The 19,367-nt window shown below is 40.0% G+C and overlaps 1 protein-coding gene across 6 annotated transcripts in view; it reads left to right on the forward strand.

The window, feature by feature from the left end:
* The window catches only part of PDGFD (platelet derived growth factor D), a 146,442-nt gene that overhangs the window by 118,163 nt on the left and 8,912 nt on the right, over nt 1-19,367 (forward strand). For all 6 annotated transcript variants that reach the window (XM_027635456.1, XM_027635635.1, XM_027635542.1 and 3 more), the window contains 2 exons: nt 1,266-1,467; nt 15,991-16,205. In XM_027635456.1, the coding sequence (XP_027491257.1) occupies nt 1,266-1,467; nt 15,991-16,205 (417 nt within the window). The remainder of the gene's footprint in view (nt 1-1,265; nt 1,468-15,990; nt 16,206-19,367) is intronic.

Below are 19,367 nucleotides of genomic sequence, written 5' to 3' on the forward strand. Positions count from 1 at the left end.
TACATTGCTGAGAACATAGAAGCATAGAATAGCTTGGGTTGGAAGGGACCTTAAAGATCATCTAGTTCCACCTCAGCTGTGGGCAGGAATGCTTTCCACTAGACCAGCTTGCTCACAGCTCCCTCCACTTGACAGTGAGCACTGTCAGAGATGGGGCATCCACAGCCTCTCTCAGTAACCCGTTCCAGTGTCTCACCACCCTCACAGTAAAGAATTTCTTTTTAATATCTAACCTAAACCTCCCCTCTTTTATTTTAAAGCCATTCCCCCTTGTCCTATCACTACATGCCCTTGTAAAAAATCTCTCTCTGTCTTTCCTGTAAGGTCTCTTCAGGAATTGGAAGACCAAAATCAGGTCACCCTGATGCCTTCTCATGGCTGAACAATTCCAATTCTCCTAGCCTTTCCTCCATCCCTTTAATCATCTTGGTAGCTCTTCTCTGAACTTGCTCCAACTGGTTGATGCCCTTCCTTGATGCTAGGGACTCTAGAGCTGGATGCAGTATTCTAGGTGGAGCCTCACGAGAGTGGAGTAGAGGGGCAGGTTTCCCCCTCACCCTACTGCCACGCTGCTTTTGATGCAGCCCAGGATACAATTGGCTTTTTGGGCTGCAAACGCGTGTTGCCAACTCATGTCAAGCCTCTTATCCACCAGCACCCCCAAGATCAAAGTATATTTTTTCTGTTTGATTAGTAAGTTGTATTTTTTGGTAAAAAATGTCAGTTGGTGTATTGAAATACATTTAATTTTGGGGAATAAAGGGTCATTTTTTCAAGTCTTCAACCAAGCCAAATTTGTTGTCCAAGTTGACCAGAGAAAGATAGTCCAGTAGACTTATTGTCTTTGTCTTTCTCTGCTGTGGTTTCTGATCTGCCTCTTATCAAATAACTGACAAAACTGGCCTCTCCATTCTATGTCCATGGCCATAACAGTGGTTTCAAAAGACGTTTTCATTATGCTTTTGTAAATGTGCACACCATCATCCCCTTTGACAAGTGGATGTAAATGCTGACAGCCCACCATTGGCAGTGTTTTTGCTCCCTGAATCTCCTCTGGGATTTGTTTGGGAGTTCCTTGGTGTCTCTTCTCCTTACAAAAAGAAAACACAGGTATAACAAAGCTTGGCCCAGGTAAAGACTTCAAAAGATGGCCCGAAGTAGCTGTTTCACTCAATAATGAGACAAATTTCTCAGTAACTGTTTTCATTTGTTTTAAGTGGTGTTGTAACTTATTCAAAGTGCACTGAGATATATGTCACTCTTAGGGGGTATCCTATCCCTCTCCATCAGTGACTGATGCTACACTCACGGCAGAAGCACTGGATCAAACCATTGCTGCATTTGACACGGTGGAGGATCTGCTCAAACATTTTAACCCGGACTCCTGGCAAGAAGATCTTGAGAATCTGTACACAGACAGTGGCCACCATTATCGAGGCAGGAGCTACCATGACAGGAAGTCCAAAGGTAGGAAAAGTCTCATATACATACTTTGAGGCAAGACCAGGGTATTCCTTCACTCCTTATAGAAATGTCCATTGGCTAGGTATTACATTCTGATGCCCATGTTCCCGTTGGAGTCACAGGGCAAGGTACCATCTATTACAACTAGGGATAAGTTATTTATCCTTAAACAATTTCTAAGTAGAATCTTACTTGAGAAATCAGACTGAAAACTGCTCATCGTTATGATGAATTCACAGATAAAACATAGGCCCACATATAAAGACAGATGGTTCTCAGCTTCACCCTCTTAAAATTACTTTGTGTGTAAAGCATGGGGCTCCTAATTACCTGCATTATCACTCTTCTTTAAATACCCTGCTTAGGGACTGTTCTCTGTTGAGTGAGGAATAATCACTTTTATCACATTGTGCTTAGGGAAGCATCTGGTGCAGACACCTGTATATGCAGCTGTTTTTTTCAGGATGTGAACATCTCACTGTTGACGGGGAGCATTATTATGGTTTAACATCCTTGTCTGTAACTGAGCAAAGCACACATTTCTGGGTTATGTTTCTTGTTTCCTTCTGTTAGTTCAAATCATCCAGCAAATGGTAAAGCAAAGTGATGTTAAGCTAGCAGTACAAACCCATAGTGATAAAGAAACACTATCGAGAAGAGACAGTCGTGCTTTGGGGTAACCATGCACTGAAGGACCTGATGAAATTGCCCTTCATGTGATGCAATATAGATCTAGGAGGTCTGTTAGGGTTCTCCAAGATGACAATCACTGTAGTTTTCACAGGAGATCTGGAGTGAAGTATTTCATTTGATTTCTCCTGTTAATATTGTCTTCCATTTTCAAGTTGTGTATTCACATGCATTCTTCTTTATAACTTTATAATGCCCAAATCACAGTTCCAATTGTGTGCAATCTAGCATTTATTTATGTCTCAAATCCCATTCCCACATACGTTAAGCATATGCTAAGGATAGAGGAGAATTGTAGTTCTATATTTGTAACTTACTTGCTATCAAAATGATGAAACTTTGATCATAAAAGGGATATATAGACTGCATCTGTATTATGGAAAATAGCATCAAGGAGTGTTCCCAGGCCCTGAAATCCAGTCACCATATTGCTAAATTGTCAACCTGGTCATTGCTGGGCATGAACCAGGATCTGGAGAAGCTGCCTACCATTCATGTGACCACCTTGACTTGGAGAGTAAGAGACAAATGTGGGCTGTCCCATGGCTGTTATCCTTGAGGAGGATGACCTCAGGCATATACAGTGTATTAGAAGATACAGTACTGGCTTACAGTTTCCAAGATACGTTGGCCTTCTCTGTTTCTGGGCTCAGCACCTCAAAGGAATCTGCGATAACAGCCTGAGCAGATATGCAGTGAATGTGATCCCCTTTACTTTGCTCCCTTTTGGCATGTCAGAAATTTCAGGCAACCACAACAGCCCATGTTTGTTAAAATCTTCACTTAAGTCCCAGTGCATTACTTTAGAGAGTGGTTTGATCTCTGTGGGGGTCTGTGGAAAATGATCTGTATTGTCCCTTGTTCCCAGGCTGGATTTGGCACCATATAAAAAAGAAATCAAGGGCCTGTTCTGATTTTAACAGAAGCCGATTAGAAACCTGGACCCTGTACTGGTTCTGCTCTCCAGATTTCATTTCACTCTCAGATCATATTTGACCTATTATCCCATATATTTAAATGACCACATAAATATAAAATAGGACTTTCTGTTTTATTGATGCAGTCTAGAGATATCAATCTGATCTGGTACTGCTCAGAAAATTCAGATGCATGAAAGTTTTTCCACTTAGTACAAATGTAATTCAGCTTCTTACATAGCAAACCACCACTGTAAGCAAATTAATTTTTCAATTATTATTTTAATATACTTGATTTATATTTTAATATATGTGATTTTTTTTTGGTGGTGTTGGTTTGGTTACAGGAAAAGGAAGAAAAGTTTTATAACAATTTTCCTTTTGTCTTCAAGCTAAAGGCCAAATTCCCTGACTGTTAGCAGCCCTCTGGACAAAAGTACCTCACCACAATCAAATCCCTTAAAATTTTAGTTAAAAATTTTTATTTAGTCATAAACTTCTGACAAGATTAAAGGCCTGTTCTTGGATGATGTCAAGAGTAGGGAATAGTTTTAACAAGTCTTTCAGTTAGAAATGCTTGGTGGCTTTTAAACACAGACACTGTGAATCTCTGAGGAATGTTGATAGGCACTGGGATAACCTTGCAGCAAAGAGAGCAAAAGATTATATCATCATTTATTTCAGATACCTATCTGTTTCTGCTTTCAGCCTGGGTTTTATTTTTTATCCTAAGTTAGAACAGCCCTGAGGCAGGTAAGAACTATTTGATGTAATCTCTGCCTTTCTTTCACAGCATTTTCAGAACATACCATATAAATGGTATAAATTAATCACTATTAATTTCACCCCTGTCCAACTTTCTGCCCAGACCAAATCATGGCACAAAATTGAGCTTGAGGTATTGTTTCTAAATAGTAATTCTGATTACAGGAACATGTAGTAAATTACATTTAAATGGTATATTTTCTTAATTTGGCAATTAATAATTTCCAAATTTAAGTATCAAGGTCAAGCAAATAAGAGGATAGTATTTAAGAGCAAAATGAAATCTCACAGAATCTGGGAATAGATGAAGTGGGAAGGCACGTCAAGAATTTGTTTAGTTCAACCTCAGTACTCAAGGCAGGGTCATCAATACAAGGTTGCTCATGACCATGTCAAGTCAGGGTTTGAATACCTCCAAGAATGAAGGCTGCACAATCTCTCCGGACCACCCTGTGAACAAAATAAAAAAAAAAAATAAAAATTGTTATTTTCAACATTTGAATAGATTTTCCTATGTTAAAATTTGAGTCCAAAACCTCTTGTCCTTTCAAAGTAGACTCTGGCTCCATCTTCTTTGCTCCCTCCTATCGTTGCTGGATCATTGGGCCACAACCAATTGTATGAGGTTCAACAAGGCCAAATACCTGGTCCTACATTTCAGTCGCAACAACCTCATGCAGTGCTACAGGCTGGGAGAAGAGTGACTGGAAAGTTGCCCAGCGGAAAAGGACCTGGGACTGTTGGTCAACAGTAGCTGAACATGAGCCAGCAGTGTGCCCAGGTGACAAGAAGGCCAATGGCATCCTGGCCTGTATCAGCAATAGTGTGGCCAGCAGGACCAGGACAGTGATCATTCTCCTGTACTCAGCACTGGTGAGGCTGCACCTCGAATCCTGTGTTCAGTTCTGGGCCCCGCACTACAAGAAAGACGTTGAGATGCTGGAGCAAGTCCAGAGAATGGCACTACAACTACCTGAAAGGAGGTTGTAGTGAGGTGGGGGTCAGTCTCTTCTCACAGGTTACAAGTGACAGGACAAGAGGAAATGGCCTCAAGCTGCACCACGGGAGATTTAGACAGGAAATTAGGAAAAAAATTTTCACAGAAAAGGTGGTTAGACATTGGAACACGTGGCCCAGGGAAGTGGTGGAGTCATCATCCCTGGAAGTGTTCAAAAAGTGTGTGGATGTTGCATTTGGGGATATAGTTTAGTGGTGATTATGGCAGTGGTGGGTTTATAGTTGAATTTATGATGCTGGAGTTCTTTTCCAACCTTGAGGATCGTATGACTCTGTGTATTTGTAAACATCAATATACACATATGCAAATTGATCCCTCCCTGGATACCTCTTGCAAGTACCTTAAAGTTGTGGATTAAATCCAAACATATGATAACTCCGTTCAATCTACAAAATCTAATCTCACACCTCTACAATACTGATGCAATTCTAATTAGCTGAGTACATTTCTTTCTATTTACATGACTGAAGTGAGATATTGGTATCAGGTGTGTCTCACTAATAACCAAATGAAGTTTGAAATCTAATCCTGTATATGTTCAGTGAGGTTTGCTGTTAACCACTCCAGTAAAGGCTGATTATGAAATTGCAGTGAAACCCAAACTGGCAGAAAAGGACAATAAAAAAAGGGGAAGACATACATTCACATTTTCACAATCCTTAAGTGAGGGGCCTTATATAAGCTATAAACTATGGTGTACACCTACATGAAAATTTGATAGATGTTTCAAATAACCTCTGCAGCTGTAAATATACTCAAAAAGGTTTGCTATCAATTGCTGCATTTTAGAAACTGAAAGCATGAATATTCAGCCTTGTGCTCATCTTAGACTCTTAAGAAAAAAAGCAGGACATAGCAAACAAAGTATATCTTTTTAAATTATTCCTTTTGCATTCCTGCAATATGTTGCTGACTTCAGTGTCATAGTAATTTGATTATTACAAATATTAAGCATCTCTAAAAAGACATCACTGGATATTGGGTTATTTAATACCGCTCTTGTCAAGGACACAGGTAGATGTAAAAACATAAACAGCCACGCTCTGCTATTGTCTTGAACTTCTTGACAAATAAGTTTCTATTTTTTTAGAGAGTCATAAGGAGTGCTAAGACATGTTTGAAGGAAGCCTCTTCATCCTAGTGTAAAGTTTTGAAAGCATCAATTTATCTGCTTAATAATATTAGAAGAGCTTCTAAGAGTATACTGTTGTAAACATTTCTAACTATCAAATGTTATTTAACTTTTCCCACGTGGTTGTCTGCATTTGTCTTTGTTTGTTCTTTCTAATGTTTTACCTCCCATTGAAAAAAGCTTTATAATTAAAAAAAGACCACTGCCTGTGAAATGGTTTGTATACAAATGAAGAAAGAAAGGAAAAAGAACAAGTTCACAGTTTTTCATCATAAAAGTAAATCCAAATGTCATGGAGATGGTACCTAAAGAAAGTGACCATCTTTAGAAAAGAATGAGTTGTTTTGTTTTGTTTTCCCATAAATAAACCTAAGAAGCAGGAACACATGTAGGTAGATACATTCTGGTAATTAAGACTACACGTACCTCTGACCTCATTTTCTTTTTTGGAAATAGTATGCAAGAAGCCTTTGGCTATCAGAGGAACTTAATCAGGTGGGACACTCTTGCAATAATATCTGTCTGCAGTGATGGCTTTACCAGTTAAATAAATAAACACTTGGTGGCAGAACACTGGTCTGGAAGAACAGTGAGGTGACACCACAGGTTTTCATGGAATGTTTTCTGCTATCCATTGCCAAACAGGTTACCAACATCGGGCAAGTTTCACCATGTCCTTAACAATAGTTCTTAATTGTCACTACTTACAGTGGTCTAACAAGAAGCTAGAATTTTAACTCAGGAATGTAATTTCTCAGGGGGTTGCAAACAGTGGCCAGTAAATCACTGCAAATGTCCATATACTCTTCCTTGAAAGGTTCTGGGATGGCTGCCAGCAAGTTTCAGTTCACCAGACAGGGAGTGCAGGCGTCACAAATGCTCGCTCATTCATGGCAAATGTGAATATTCCAAGTAGATGGAATACCTTCTCAAACAGCTGCTAATTTAGACTATTCCCTGTGCTTAAAAAACAGAATATTTTTCCCACTCTTCTTCAGATGGGAATTAAGTTGTCTGTTGCATGCAAACTGCACACATTCACTCATTTTAGATCTAATTCAGATCTGCACCCTCTGTGAAAAATGAGATTTTCCCTCATCTGTTACGTGGCACAATTGTTGGTCATTGTCAGTCACTGCAGTGAAAGCTTTTCTTACTAAATCTTTTTTTAAAATGTTAGTGAAACTTGTAGCATATTATTTATTACTAGAATAAGCTGCTCAATTCTATTGATTTCAATGAAGCTATGTCAAATAGTTTGGCCTGCTTTTGCTACTTGACCCATAGAACAGCTGATTATTGGTTTACTAGTCCATAATACGCCTATATATTGGGCACCTATGTATATATATTGTTTCACGCAAGCATTTATAAGCCCCCTGAAACTCTGATCTCTCATTCCTCTGAAATAACAGTTGCCGTATTGAGGAGGTTTGTCTTGCGATTCTGTAGTAAATGCAAATTGCAACATCTTTTCCCCAGTTCCCACAAGAAAGACTTGAATAGCTCCCAAACTTTCCAGGTGTATTTAACAAATTGCTTATTGTGGTATCATTAAACATGTGCAGTGGAATAGTCAAAACCATCAGCCATAAGTGTTGAAGTCTAAAAGCTACAGGATTTGGTCAATATTTGGTATGGAGAAGAATAATTTAGTCAGTGTCGGTGCATTTAGATTATTTAACCAGTGGAAGATGCAACTGGGAAATAATATTCCATTTGGTATAGTGCATATATATACATATATATATGGTATACATATACTTTATAAATATAGTGTATATATACTTTATGTGTATATATATATATATATACACTTCTGAGGATATTACTATGTTGATAATCTCAATATTCATTGTTACATTGTTGAGATGATAGAATCATAGAATGGTTTCTGTTGTAAGGGACCTTAAAGATCGTCTGCTTCCAATGCCCCTCATGGACAGAGACACCTTCTACCAGACCAAGTTGCTCAAGACCCCATCCAACCCTTGAACACCTCAAGGGATGTGGCATCCACAGCTTCTCTGAACAACCTGTTCCAGTGCCTCACCATCCTCACAGTAAAGAATTTAATTTCTTCCTAATATCTAATCTAAACCTATCCTCTTTCAGTATGAAGCCATTTCCCCTTGTCCTGTCACTATATGCCCTTGTAAAATGTCCGTCTTCAGCTTATTTGTGTATTTGCCAACTCAAGTTTAACCACACCATACCTTCACTCAGCTACAGCACTGCTCTGAATGTCTTTGCTTGTACAGTGCCTTTAAGTCTATCTGACACAATCCTGACACACACCTTTATGCTAGTGAAGCATGAATTCTAGGGAGAAAGGATTCAGTACACTTATAGGTCTCTGAGAAATTCCATTCTCTATAGGAGGAATTTTTTTTAAAGCCAAGAGTCAAAACTAAAACTGTAGCACAATAACCTTTGTTATGAACTCTAAACCACACATGAAAAAGGATGAGAGTCAAACTAAAGCTGAGCTCTGGATTCCCACTTGACACACGATATTCCAGACACACTGCAATTTCATCCCTTGCTGATACACGAAATATGAACAGGGGCAAGCTAACAAGTACAGTCCCCTTTCATGATTACATCTTTTTAGTTGCCAAAAAGAACACAAGAGCTAGAAATGTTGACAGAATTGGCACTTGTTTACATGCCTTTGGGAGGAGGCCCAAGGAGATGTAGATTTATGCTTGATATCCAGGGGAGGATAGTCAGTGGCTAGGAAATTTCTCCACCTGTTCTGGGAAATCTCTCCACCTGTTCATTGTATAATACAAATCCCTTCAGTGAGAGTTAGGTATTTCAACATCTTGCCAACATACAGGTTGACATCACCTGTCAACAGCATGTTTTGGTGCTGAGTGTCATGCTGAAATCTGGTTTCACACATCCACATTGCTATCACAACAGACAAGAAGATCAAATTTTTAAACTTCATCTGTCCATATAGATAGTGATGTCAATACCCTTTCAGGAAGGAAAGCAGACACAAACCAACATGGCAGTTTAATATCAATCATAGGTTGATATTAATAGATAATAGAATAATTTTGGTTAAAAGGGCATTCTCATCCAAACCTCTGCCCACTGCAAGACTATCTTTGAAGTTCTCTAGTTAAGTTTTTAATGTTTCCAACTAGAATGATTCCTCAAGCTTTTGGATAACTTGTCCCAGTGTTTGACTACCCTCATGGTGCTTACTCTTTCGTAGAACTCAAATATCTCTTGCTGCAACTCGAGATTTTTTGCACTTTTGTTTTTGCTGTGAACATCCAAAAAGTGCCTGGCTCCATCCTCCCTGTAGCCCCTTTTAAATAACTAGATATAATCATTAGAACCCTCTTTAGTATTTATTCCAGACTAAAGAATCTGCTTTCCTCAGCCTCACTGGCTGTTTTGGACCAGCACCTTAACCATCATGGTCATCCTTCACTGAACTCCTAGTTTGTTCATCCTTCTGCTGGAGTGGGCTCAAAATGGGACACAGTAGTTCAGATGCAGGTTCACAAGAGCAGAATGAATGGGAATATCCATCTCCCTCAGCGTCCTACTACATTCTTCCTAATGCAGTTTAGTTTGGAGCCTGGTCCTGCAAGGCAAACAGCTGACTCATGTTCAACTTGCTGTCTAACCAGATACCAAGGCTTTTTCTGCAAAACTTGAGCTTAGTCCATGTGTCCCCAGTCTGAATCAATGGATAGGGTTATCCATGTGCAGGTGCAAGAATTTCCATTTGTAATCACTGAATCTCATGATGTTCTTGCCAGCACGTTTCTCCAACGTGCTGAGATCCTTCTGAAAGGCATTCCTGCAGCATGTGGATGGATTGTGTAGAGCGTTAGCAAAGATATTCAGAAGTATTAACTCCAGCATTATCCCCTGGGGAGCATAGATAGTAATCAACCACCAGTTGTACTTGGAATTGCTGACCATTTTGCTCAAGTCTCTTGGATGCTCCAGATATCTACTGATTTTGTAAACCATTAGATCTTAGCAGTTTGGCTGCAAATATTCTGTGGATCACTGTGAAAAAAAACAGCAGACACCTCTGCTGCTTTTGCCTCATCCGGCAAGACAGTCGTCTCAGCAAACTCTCAGGATGATCCATGACAATTTTCTCTTGGTAGATCTATTCTGGATGTTCCCAGTCACCCTCTTCTCTTTCATCTGCCTGGGCTTTGCTTCCAAGGAGGATTTACCCCTTAATTTTACCATGGGCTGAGATTAGGCTGACTAGTCTGCACCTGCCCAAATCCTCCTCACCTTACTTGTAGATGACCTTGACATGTGGTATAGGAATACCATAACAAGGTGGCTACCATCTCTTACACCTCAGCTCTGCTCTGCGACTGATGCATGAAAAAAAGTGTAAAATGTGCAGATATAACAATGTTAGGACCATATGTGAATGTCGAACAGATAAAGTGTTAAAAGCAACCCTAACAGATCTCTTGTCTTCTTAAAGTTAATCAGTGACCAGCAGCATAGCTTTTCTCCTCAGTCTTTAAGGCCTGTCTTTTTCTGAATAAAACATGATATTAACTGCAGTCTCTGATTTCAGTGCTCACCTCTGATTAAGATCAATATTTCAAGGTAAACACATGCCATAGAGCTATGTGAAATGAGGATGGCTTTAAGCATAGGATTTAAGGGGAAGGAGGGGCAAACACAGGGCCTCAAGTATCCATCTTGATACAAGATACATCAAGATAAAGTAATAGCGAAAGGAGGGGCAAAGGAAACCTCCATTCTTTATTGGATCCTCACAAGTCTATGGGACCAGATGGGATACACCCAAGGATGATGAGGGAGCTGGCAGAAGAGCTCGCCAAGCCACTGTCCATCATCTACCAACAGTCCTGGCTCAGTGGGGAGGTCCCAAATGATTTGAAGTTGGCGAATGTCACACCGATCCACAAAAAGGGCCAGAAGGAGGACCCAGGAAACTACAGGCCTGTCAGCCTGACCTCAGTGCCTGGCAAGATTGTGGACCAGATCATCCTAAGTGCAATCACACAGCACCTACAGGAGGGACATGGGATCAGACCCAGCCAGCACGGGTTTAGGAAGGGCAGGTCCTGTCTGACCAACCTGATCTCCTTTTAGGATCAGGTGACCTGCCTGGTGGATGAGGGGAAGGCTGTGGATGTGTCTACCTGGACTTCAGCAAAGCCTTTGACACCATCTCCCACAGCATACTCCTGAAAAAGCTGGCAGCCCATGGCTTGGACAGGGGCACTCTGTGCTGGGTTAGGAACTGGCTGGAGGGCCGGGCCCAGAGAGTGGTGGTGAACGGTGCTGCATCCAGTCACTAGTGGTGTCCTCCAGGGATCAGTGTTGGGCCCAGTCCTGTTTAATATCTTTACTGATGATCTAGATGAGGGGATTGAGTGCACCATTAGCAAATTTGCAGGTGACACCAAGCTGCGGGGGAGTGTCGATCAGCTGAAAGGGAGGAGGGCTCTACAGAGGGACCTGGACAGGCTGGAGAGTTGAGCTGATTCCAACAGGATGAGGTTCAACAAGGCCAAGTACTGGGTTCTGCCCTTTGGCCACAACAACCCCCGGCAGCACTACAGGCTGGGTACAGACTGACTGGAGAGCAGTCAGACAGAGAGAGACCTGGGAGTTGGATTGACAGGAGGCTGAACATGAGCCAGCAGTGTGCCCAGGTGGCCAAGAAGGCCAATGGCATCCTGGCCTGGATCAGGAATGGTGTGACCAACAGATCCAGGGAAGTGATTCTTCTTCCCCTGTACTCAGCACTGGTGAGGCCACACCTGGAGTACTGCGTCCAGTTGTGGGCACCTCAGTTCAGGAAGGATATTGAGGTGCTGGAGCAGGTCCAGAGAAGAGCAATGAGGCTGGTGAAGGGACTTGAGCACAAGTCCTGTGAGGAGAGGCTGAGGGAGCTGGGACTGTTCAACCTGGAGAATAGGAGGCTCAGGGGAGACCTCATCACTTTCTACAACTCCCTGAAAGGAGGTTGTAGCCAGGTGGGAGTTGATCTCTTCTCCCAGGCAGCTATCAGTAAGACAAGAGGGCACAGTCTTAAACTGTGCCAGGGGGGTTTAGGTTAGATATTAGGAAGAAATTCTTTACAGAGAGGGTAATCGGGCATTGGAATAGGCTGTACAGGGAAGTGATGGGTTCTCCATCCCTGGAGGTTTTTAAGATGAGACTGGATGTGGCACTTAGTGCCATGGTCTAGTAACCACGATGGTAGTGGATCAAGGGTTGGACTTGATGATCTTCGAGGTCCCTTCCAACACAGTTGATTCTATGATGCTGTGATTCTATGATCTTAGTGCTCCGATGCATCTCTTTATGTCTGCCTTACCTTTAAGTTAAATCTCTGATGCAGACATTGTGTAATAATACTTGGAAGTTATTTACATCCAGTCTAAAGAACCTTTTAGTTCTAGTTTTAAATTAAGGACTCCAGTGGTTTCAGTCCTTGATAAGTAAAACAGTTGGATTTCACACCAATCACACCAAGGCTCAGTTACATTTTAGTCACAGCAGTGAAGTGATGCATGAAACTGACTGTACTGTAAAATCTCATTGTTATATGGATGAGGAAATGGACTGGCTCCAGACAGTAAAACAATCCTGAGACAGGGAAAAATACATATTGAAGCTTTCAGCAGAGAGAATTGTTCAGAATTAAATGTATTCTTTTGTTAGGGGGCAATAAACCATGATCTAAAGGTAATTAGGCAATGGGAACTGTTCTCATGTGTCAGTATGATGCTACCAGAGTACAGTATACGTTGTTCACAGAGTATGCATGCTCACCTTATCCCACTAAGCACTGGAGTTCTGTGGAGCAGAGTAAAAAAGCACGTAGATATAGGTGTTTACCTCCAAATGGATTTTAATAGAGGATGACTTGTGTATGTCCTAAACTGTTTATTTAGGCTGTTCTTCTCTGCTTGAACTTATTTATTTTCATGTTTTTGAAATCACTAAAATAAGACCTTTCTGCTATTATTTTTGTCCATTTTAAGCTGGACTCTGATACCTAAAATATAGCAAAGTGCAGAGAATTTGCATTTTAACTGATAACTCTGGGATCTGGTGGTCCCAAAACCTGATAATAATCATGATCAGAATGCCTTGAGTAGATAACAAGGAGAATTCATGCAATTTTGCATTGGAAATTTTCCCGTAGGTTTTTCAAATACAGAAAAAATACACTAGATAAAATGTGTATTGCTACTACTTGATTTCAGAATTCCTGAAAAGTGTACCCAGAGAAAGTGTTGAGCCCTCATTGAAAACTGCTTATTCCTTCATACTGCATAGAGAAAGAAAATTTTGCTAATTATCTGGTTATTCCCTCCTATGCTTCAAGCAAATCAACAGCTTCCCACAGTCCTGAGTCAGCTACAACCTGAGACCCTGCAAAGACTTCTGAAAGGCATCAGAAGTAGGTGTTTGAAGGCAGTGAGCAAAACCTTCCTTCCAGTGAAAGCTCTTTGTCAGGTCAACCGTTGTCATTTAAATTGAGCAGTTAAGTATTGAAGCTAATAGTGTAACATGGTGATGGATATAATATACCCTCTGCAGGAAAACCCCCCCACGCAGGTCCTTTACATGCTGGTGCTTTCCCTCTCTGCTAGTCTCATTACAAGGACTCATTTCCGTTTTGATAATACAGCAGTGATAATAGGTATTAGCTCAATGCAGGAAGGAGGAGTGTTGAGCCTGAGGGAAAATGTCATCTGTGATAGAGTAAATTTTATTGTCCTCCAACCATCTTCTAGACACAGATGTCGGTTCATGGGCCCTCTTTACTAACCAGTTTGTTACTGGAAGCCTTGTTTCCTATGTTACCTCAGCTGAATTAAGTCTAAATTAAGCCTTTGAGCATTTTATTCCAACTCCATCAGTACCATCAGCAGATGCCATCATAGTCCATGGTCAGCCTGGACTGCCCAATAGGAGTCTGCTCATATTAGTATCCATTCCCCTGGATTGCTGTAGTGTTAAAGTATGGATGATCCAGGCTTTCCCCTCAAGAAATCTCATTAATCATAAAGACAGAAAATTTTCAACCCTCTTCTTCCTTTGGGAGATTTTTCCCTCACATCTATTGGCTGAAATGAATAGTAGCCAGACAGTGCTTTGCTTTACCAGTTAGCAAAGCTGGTGGCAAACGTTTAGAGGAGTGGGAAACACTTCCCTATGAAGAGAATTAGCCTGAGGTCTTGCTGTGAGAGGGGTGGCTTTGGAGAATGACAGTGGAAAAAAAATACCATCTGTTAAAACAAAGAAGTCAATATTCCCTGGACTTGTAAGTCCTGGATAAGGACATTCACAGTGTATTTTTCTCCCAGTGCATAAGTATACCACCAGCCCCATTGATTTTCTGCTTATATCAAGGGAATGATCTATACCTCTTTTGGAGAGATGCTAACTCTCTGGAGAGAACCACTGAGATTTCATGGTGACATGTATCACAGTTGCTATAAAATTACAATTTATCTGCTGAATTCCCATTGACTGAGATAACACCTTACCAGGAAAGTGAATCTGCTTTGATTTTCTATAATAGCACTCCTGACATTTATGTACCCTTGCCCCTTGCTTATCTGTCTTGTGAATATCTCCAGGTCAGAATGTAAAGGTACATGATATTTACAAATCACAGCTTTTTCCACTATTTACTTTGTGATGTTGACAAGGACTGAATCACAGAAGGTATGAAGTGTCTTTGTTGTAAGTTTTCACATATTTTTATTAGAGCACAGGCAGAGGTGCTCTCAGGACCAGAAATTATGTTGACCTATTATACGTGCCCATGAAAATCTGGTATGTTCACAAATACTACACTGTTATCTCAGTTCTCATTTCAGCTATCTCTGTTTTCCTGTTTATGTTTCTGTTAGCAAATGCTGTTTGGAGTTGAACTCAACACAAGTTCACTTGTCCTCCAGTCCTGAATGAATTATTGAGCTTTTGAACACTTAGTTGGTGGATAGAATCCTAAAGAAAGAAGAAAGCAGAAAAGGAAGGGAAAAGCAAATCAAAAACTTCTTTAGAAATAGAACTCATTAAATTTATTGCTTTTGTATGTGTTACAAGTGTGGAATATGTATTTATAGAAGGGGTTATTTGTTTTGTTTTAGCTTTATAAGGAAAAGCTAGAAACAGCAATTAAAGTCACAGCTGATAGTCTATAAGTTATTTTTATGACTGGCTTTACTGCTTGTTTACATGACAGATCTCACAGAGATACCAGGCACTTAAACATCAACCAACTACTGGCATTCAATGAACCTCATTAGTTTTAATTGTATTTATTTTTATACCTATTATAGTAACATTTACCAGCTGAAATTAATATTGCTTAGATTGGTTTCTCCATCTAAAAGTGAGTTATCTAAACTCTGTCCATAAACAATACAGACAGGCAACTTGAGAAAGCAAGTCATGTAGCCTGTCCTAAATGCTCTTGTGAGGAAGGGATGAATCACTCCCCAGTTTCTCTACTGACCACAGAAAGGGTCTTGTTTAAAGTGTTTGCCTTTTCTATGCCTGCAGTTAGGCAAAAGAAGTTATGCTCATAGTAACAAAATAGATCTTATCATCTAAGTCAGTCAGGTATAAACAGAGGAGGGAAGAGAGTAGCAGAGGTGGAATCTCTTGCCCGGGGATCCAACAGATCAGTGATAAAGCAAATAAAATGACTAGTCTTCAGCTTTCGGGCCACTATTTTACTTCAAGCCTTCCCTTCACCTTTATAGTTGGTGTGAGCTTAGCTATGGGAATCAATGGGAGCAGGGTGACTGCCTAGATGGCCACCTGTAATGATTTAAAATTGGTAGGTTTATGTTTATCTGTTCAGAAATCACTGCTACATTTCACCTATTTTTCAAACAGTATCCCATAACTTTGTGTTGTTTACTACCTAGGGAGCAGTATAAACCAGAGGAATGACCCACTCAAACCTCACTAATGAAACTTCTTTTGCATTGCAGTTGACTTGGACAGGTTGAATGATGACGTGAAACGTTACAGCTGCACCCCGAGAAACTACTCTGTCAATTTAAGGGAGGAACTGAAGCTGACAAATGTAGTTTTCTTCCCCCGCTGCCTCCTTGTCCAGCGCTGTGGAGGAAACTGTGGCTGTGGGACTCCAAACTGGAAATCTTGCATGTGCATGTCAGGGAAAACAGTGAAAAAATATCATGAGGTATTTTCATTCTTTCTTTGTTACTTCTTTTGGGTATTTATTGCTTCCATGGATTCTGAAGTCTTTTCTCCAAGCCATGTGTGCTGCTTGTTAATTGACTATCACGTTAATATTGATCCATGCTATATCATGTTATATTAACATGCTTATATTGATCATCATGTTGTGTATCTGCAGTGCAAAAATCAATGGGCAAAAATTACTGACACAGTGAAGGGTCATAGGTGAAGATGCCATCATTTGAAAGACACCTCAGTATTTGAGTGAATGCCTTCTGTGCTTACCACTCTTCGTGAGATGAAGGATCTGCTTAGGCTTTAAGACAGGTTCAGGTAGCTTTAAAGTGAAAACATAGATAAAAGCATCTCTATTGCTGTCCATGCAAGATACCAGCTTGGTACGTCATGGAGCATCATTTGTACCTTCCACTGCAATAAGGCATAGAGACAGAGACACACACAGAGTCAACATGCAGGAAGGCCTAATTCTAAGTGTTTAATATTGATGTCTTTAATGCCACAACATCACCCAGTGATATGCATTTGGAAGTGCTGAATGAACAGAGTGGAAGGAGGTTATGTATGTGTGACAAAGGGGTGTTAGCAGGTGTTTATGGGTAAGTTAATTTAGAACCAGTTAGAGAGAACTTTTGCCACCTCTGAGTGGATGCTACCACAGCATCCTAGTAAATTTTGTTGCAAGAATGAGGCTCATATTGGGCTGATTTTTCCCATCAGAGAACTGATACAAAGTGGATATATATGCCTCTGGAAATAGTCTTTTTAGTAGCGCAGAGACGTGTGTTCCTTGAGACATTTGACTGCACTTCCTCTTGCTTTAAACTTATGCCCACATTTGGAAATTATAAGTAAGTCCCTTGCAAACTCTCTTCCCTTCCAGACTTATTACCTGTAGGAAACAGCTGAATCATTCAGCCTTATCTTTTCTCCAACTCAGCAATTTTTTAGGAAGGCAAAATTTTTGCATAGGAACGATGTCCATTATGTTTATTTTTAATCTGTTCAGAACACATTTAGAGAGGGAAAACACAAGGAAAGAGCATTTTATATTCTTGCCTCTAAATTGGTATTTTCAGATCAAGACATGAACGATGTAGACTAAAGTGAAGATATCTAGCAAAGTTACTTGGTAGCAGCCCTTTTAACAGTCTGAACATAGGGAAGCTGCATGCCATGCTGACTTAATTTCTGACACATATCTCTTGTTAAGAGCCTGATTTACCACTTGGCTTAAGTCCCAAGTGAAAATAAACTTTATGGACTTTAAACCTGGATGTGATGTGGACTCGTAACATTAAGGCATTATCTTGGGAGACCCAGGGCTGCAATAGCAGAGGGTTGTTGAAGGTCAGACCTTTGCTGCACTGTGAGCAATGTGGTTACTCTTTTCCAAGGTAAGTGATATTTTCTCACAATTAACTGTGGCATACAACATACTCCACATCAGCTAGGACTAGAGAATAGTTAATATTTTCTCTAATTTTATACAAGATGCAGGGAATGACCCTGGTAATTACAGAGCAGAAAGCCTTATCTCAATGGTAGAAAAGTTAATTGGAAAAAAAATTAATAGGTTTATGACACCTAGATGACTATGAGCTGATAAAATGAACTTGGAATGCCTTATATATGAATAAATATTTATACAGTGCTACAACAAGAATGCTAAAAGGCCTGGAACCTTCTTCAGTGAGCAAACAGTCAACCAGACAAGAGTAGACAGGGATTATAAGCTGGTTAAGAGATAAAAAGCAAAGAGGTGGAAGAGATGAACAATTTTCTAAATAGGAAAGGGCTACATGAGGTGCCCCCAGCACACAGACTAAGTGTTATTTCATGTATGATCAGTCTGAATGGAGGTGAACAGACAGGTGGAAAAAATGACAGCTAGCACAGGAGATAACACCGTAACAGCAGAGAAGGCTGTGAGGAATTTCAGAAAGCCTAGGTAACTACTTGTAAATGTAGGTTATAAAAGCAGCAAGCATTAGAACGAATGGTCTACACTATCTATTCATATAACACTAGGTGTGTGAAGGGAGGAGGAAGAAATGAGGGGTGGAAGTTATGCTAAAAGTTGAGTAGTGAGTCACTGTGAAGAGCTTCAGGAAAACAGCTGTTTAGTGCAGTGATAGGAAAAAGACAAGTGACAGTCTTCTGCAGGAATGGAGATGAAGGGGTAATAACACAGTAGGTATTGTAGCCTGGATAAATTGGTGGGGTGCTTATACTGGGTTTTGACCATTGGTGCTTATAATGGTACAGGTAGGACTAGAAAAATTATATAGAAACAGTTAACATACATCAAGAGAGATACAGGGGAAGATACAGATCAAAGTCATTTGTAAAGAAAATGGCTCAAAAGTTTTGCATGATATCACTTAGAAACAACACTCAGAATAAGAGAGAACACAGTGAAAGGTAGAAAATAAAGAACACTAGTTAAAGGAAAATCAGGTCTTCCTAAATAATCTCTTCCTTAAGAAAAAAACAAGAGAGAGATCGAAAGGAAACTAACTTAAAATAGAAAAAAGGCATCATATTTTTTTCACAGTAAATCTGTATGGAATTTCAATGCTTAAATATGAGCTGTGCATAATTCAGAAGAGTTCTTAAAGAACTAGAAGTAAAATATAAACTAAAGAATTCTGAGTTACACCTGTATCAGAATTTAAGCCAATTGTTGACAGCAGCTAATAAAAAAATGCTGATTATAAACATGTTATCAAACATTTACTTGTTATCAGGTGTTTGGAAGCTGCTGGTACTGGGACACCAGAATATCACACTAGCCAAGTATTGCTCAGAATCAGGATGTCATGACTTATGACCGCACCAAACTAATCACTAAATTCAGGAAATTCAGCATTCACACTAATACATCACTGTTAATTTATTTTTCCATTTCTTTTTTTTCTCCAAAAACTGCATGAATTCAAGACAGTGTTTCATCTCTAACATTAAATGGCCTTTGTAAGTTTAAATTTAAACTTAACCCTTAGGCATGAATTAGCAGCTTGCTGGGCAGAAATTTAGCCAAGTGTCTTCCATTAATGCGAGTGGAAGTCATGCAGATAAATTCATGTATCACATACTAAAGATGTGTTCGTTAATTTTAGTCCAAAATGTTTTCCACTCTATT

Source organism: Corapipo altera, unplaced genomic scaffold, assembly GCF_003945725.1.
Source record: "Corapipo altera isolate COAL_440 unplaced genomic scaffold, ASM394572v1 0, whole genome shotgun sequence".
NCBI classification, from domain to species: Eukaryota; Metazoa; Chordata; class Aves; order Passeriformes; family Pipridae; genus Corapipo; species Corapipo altera.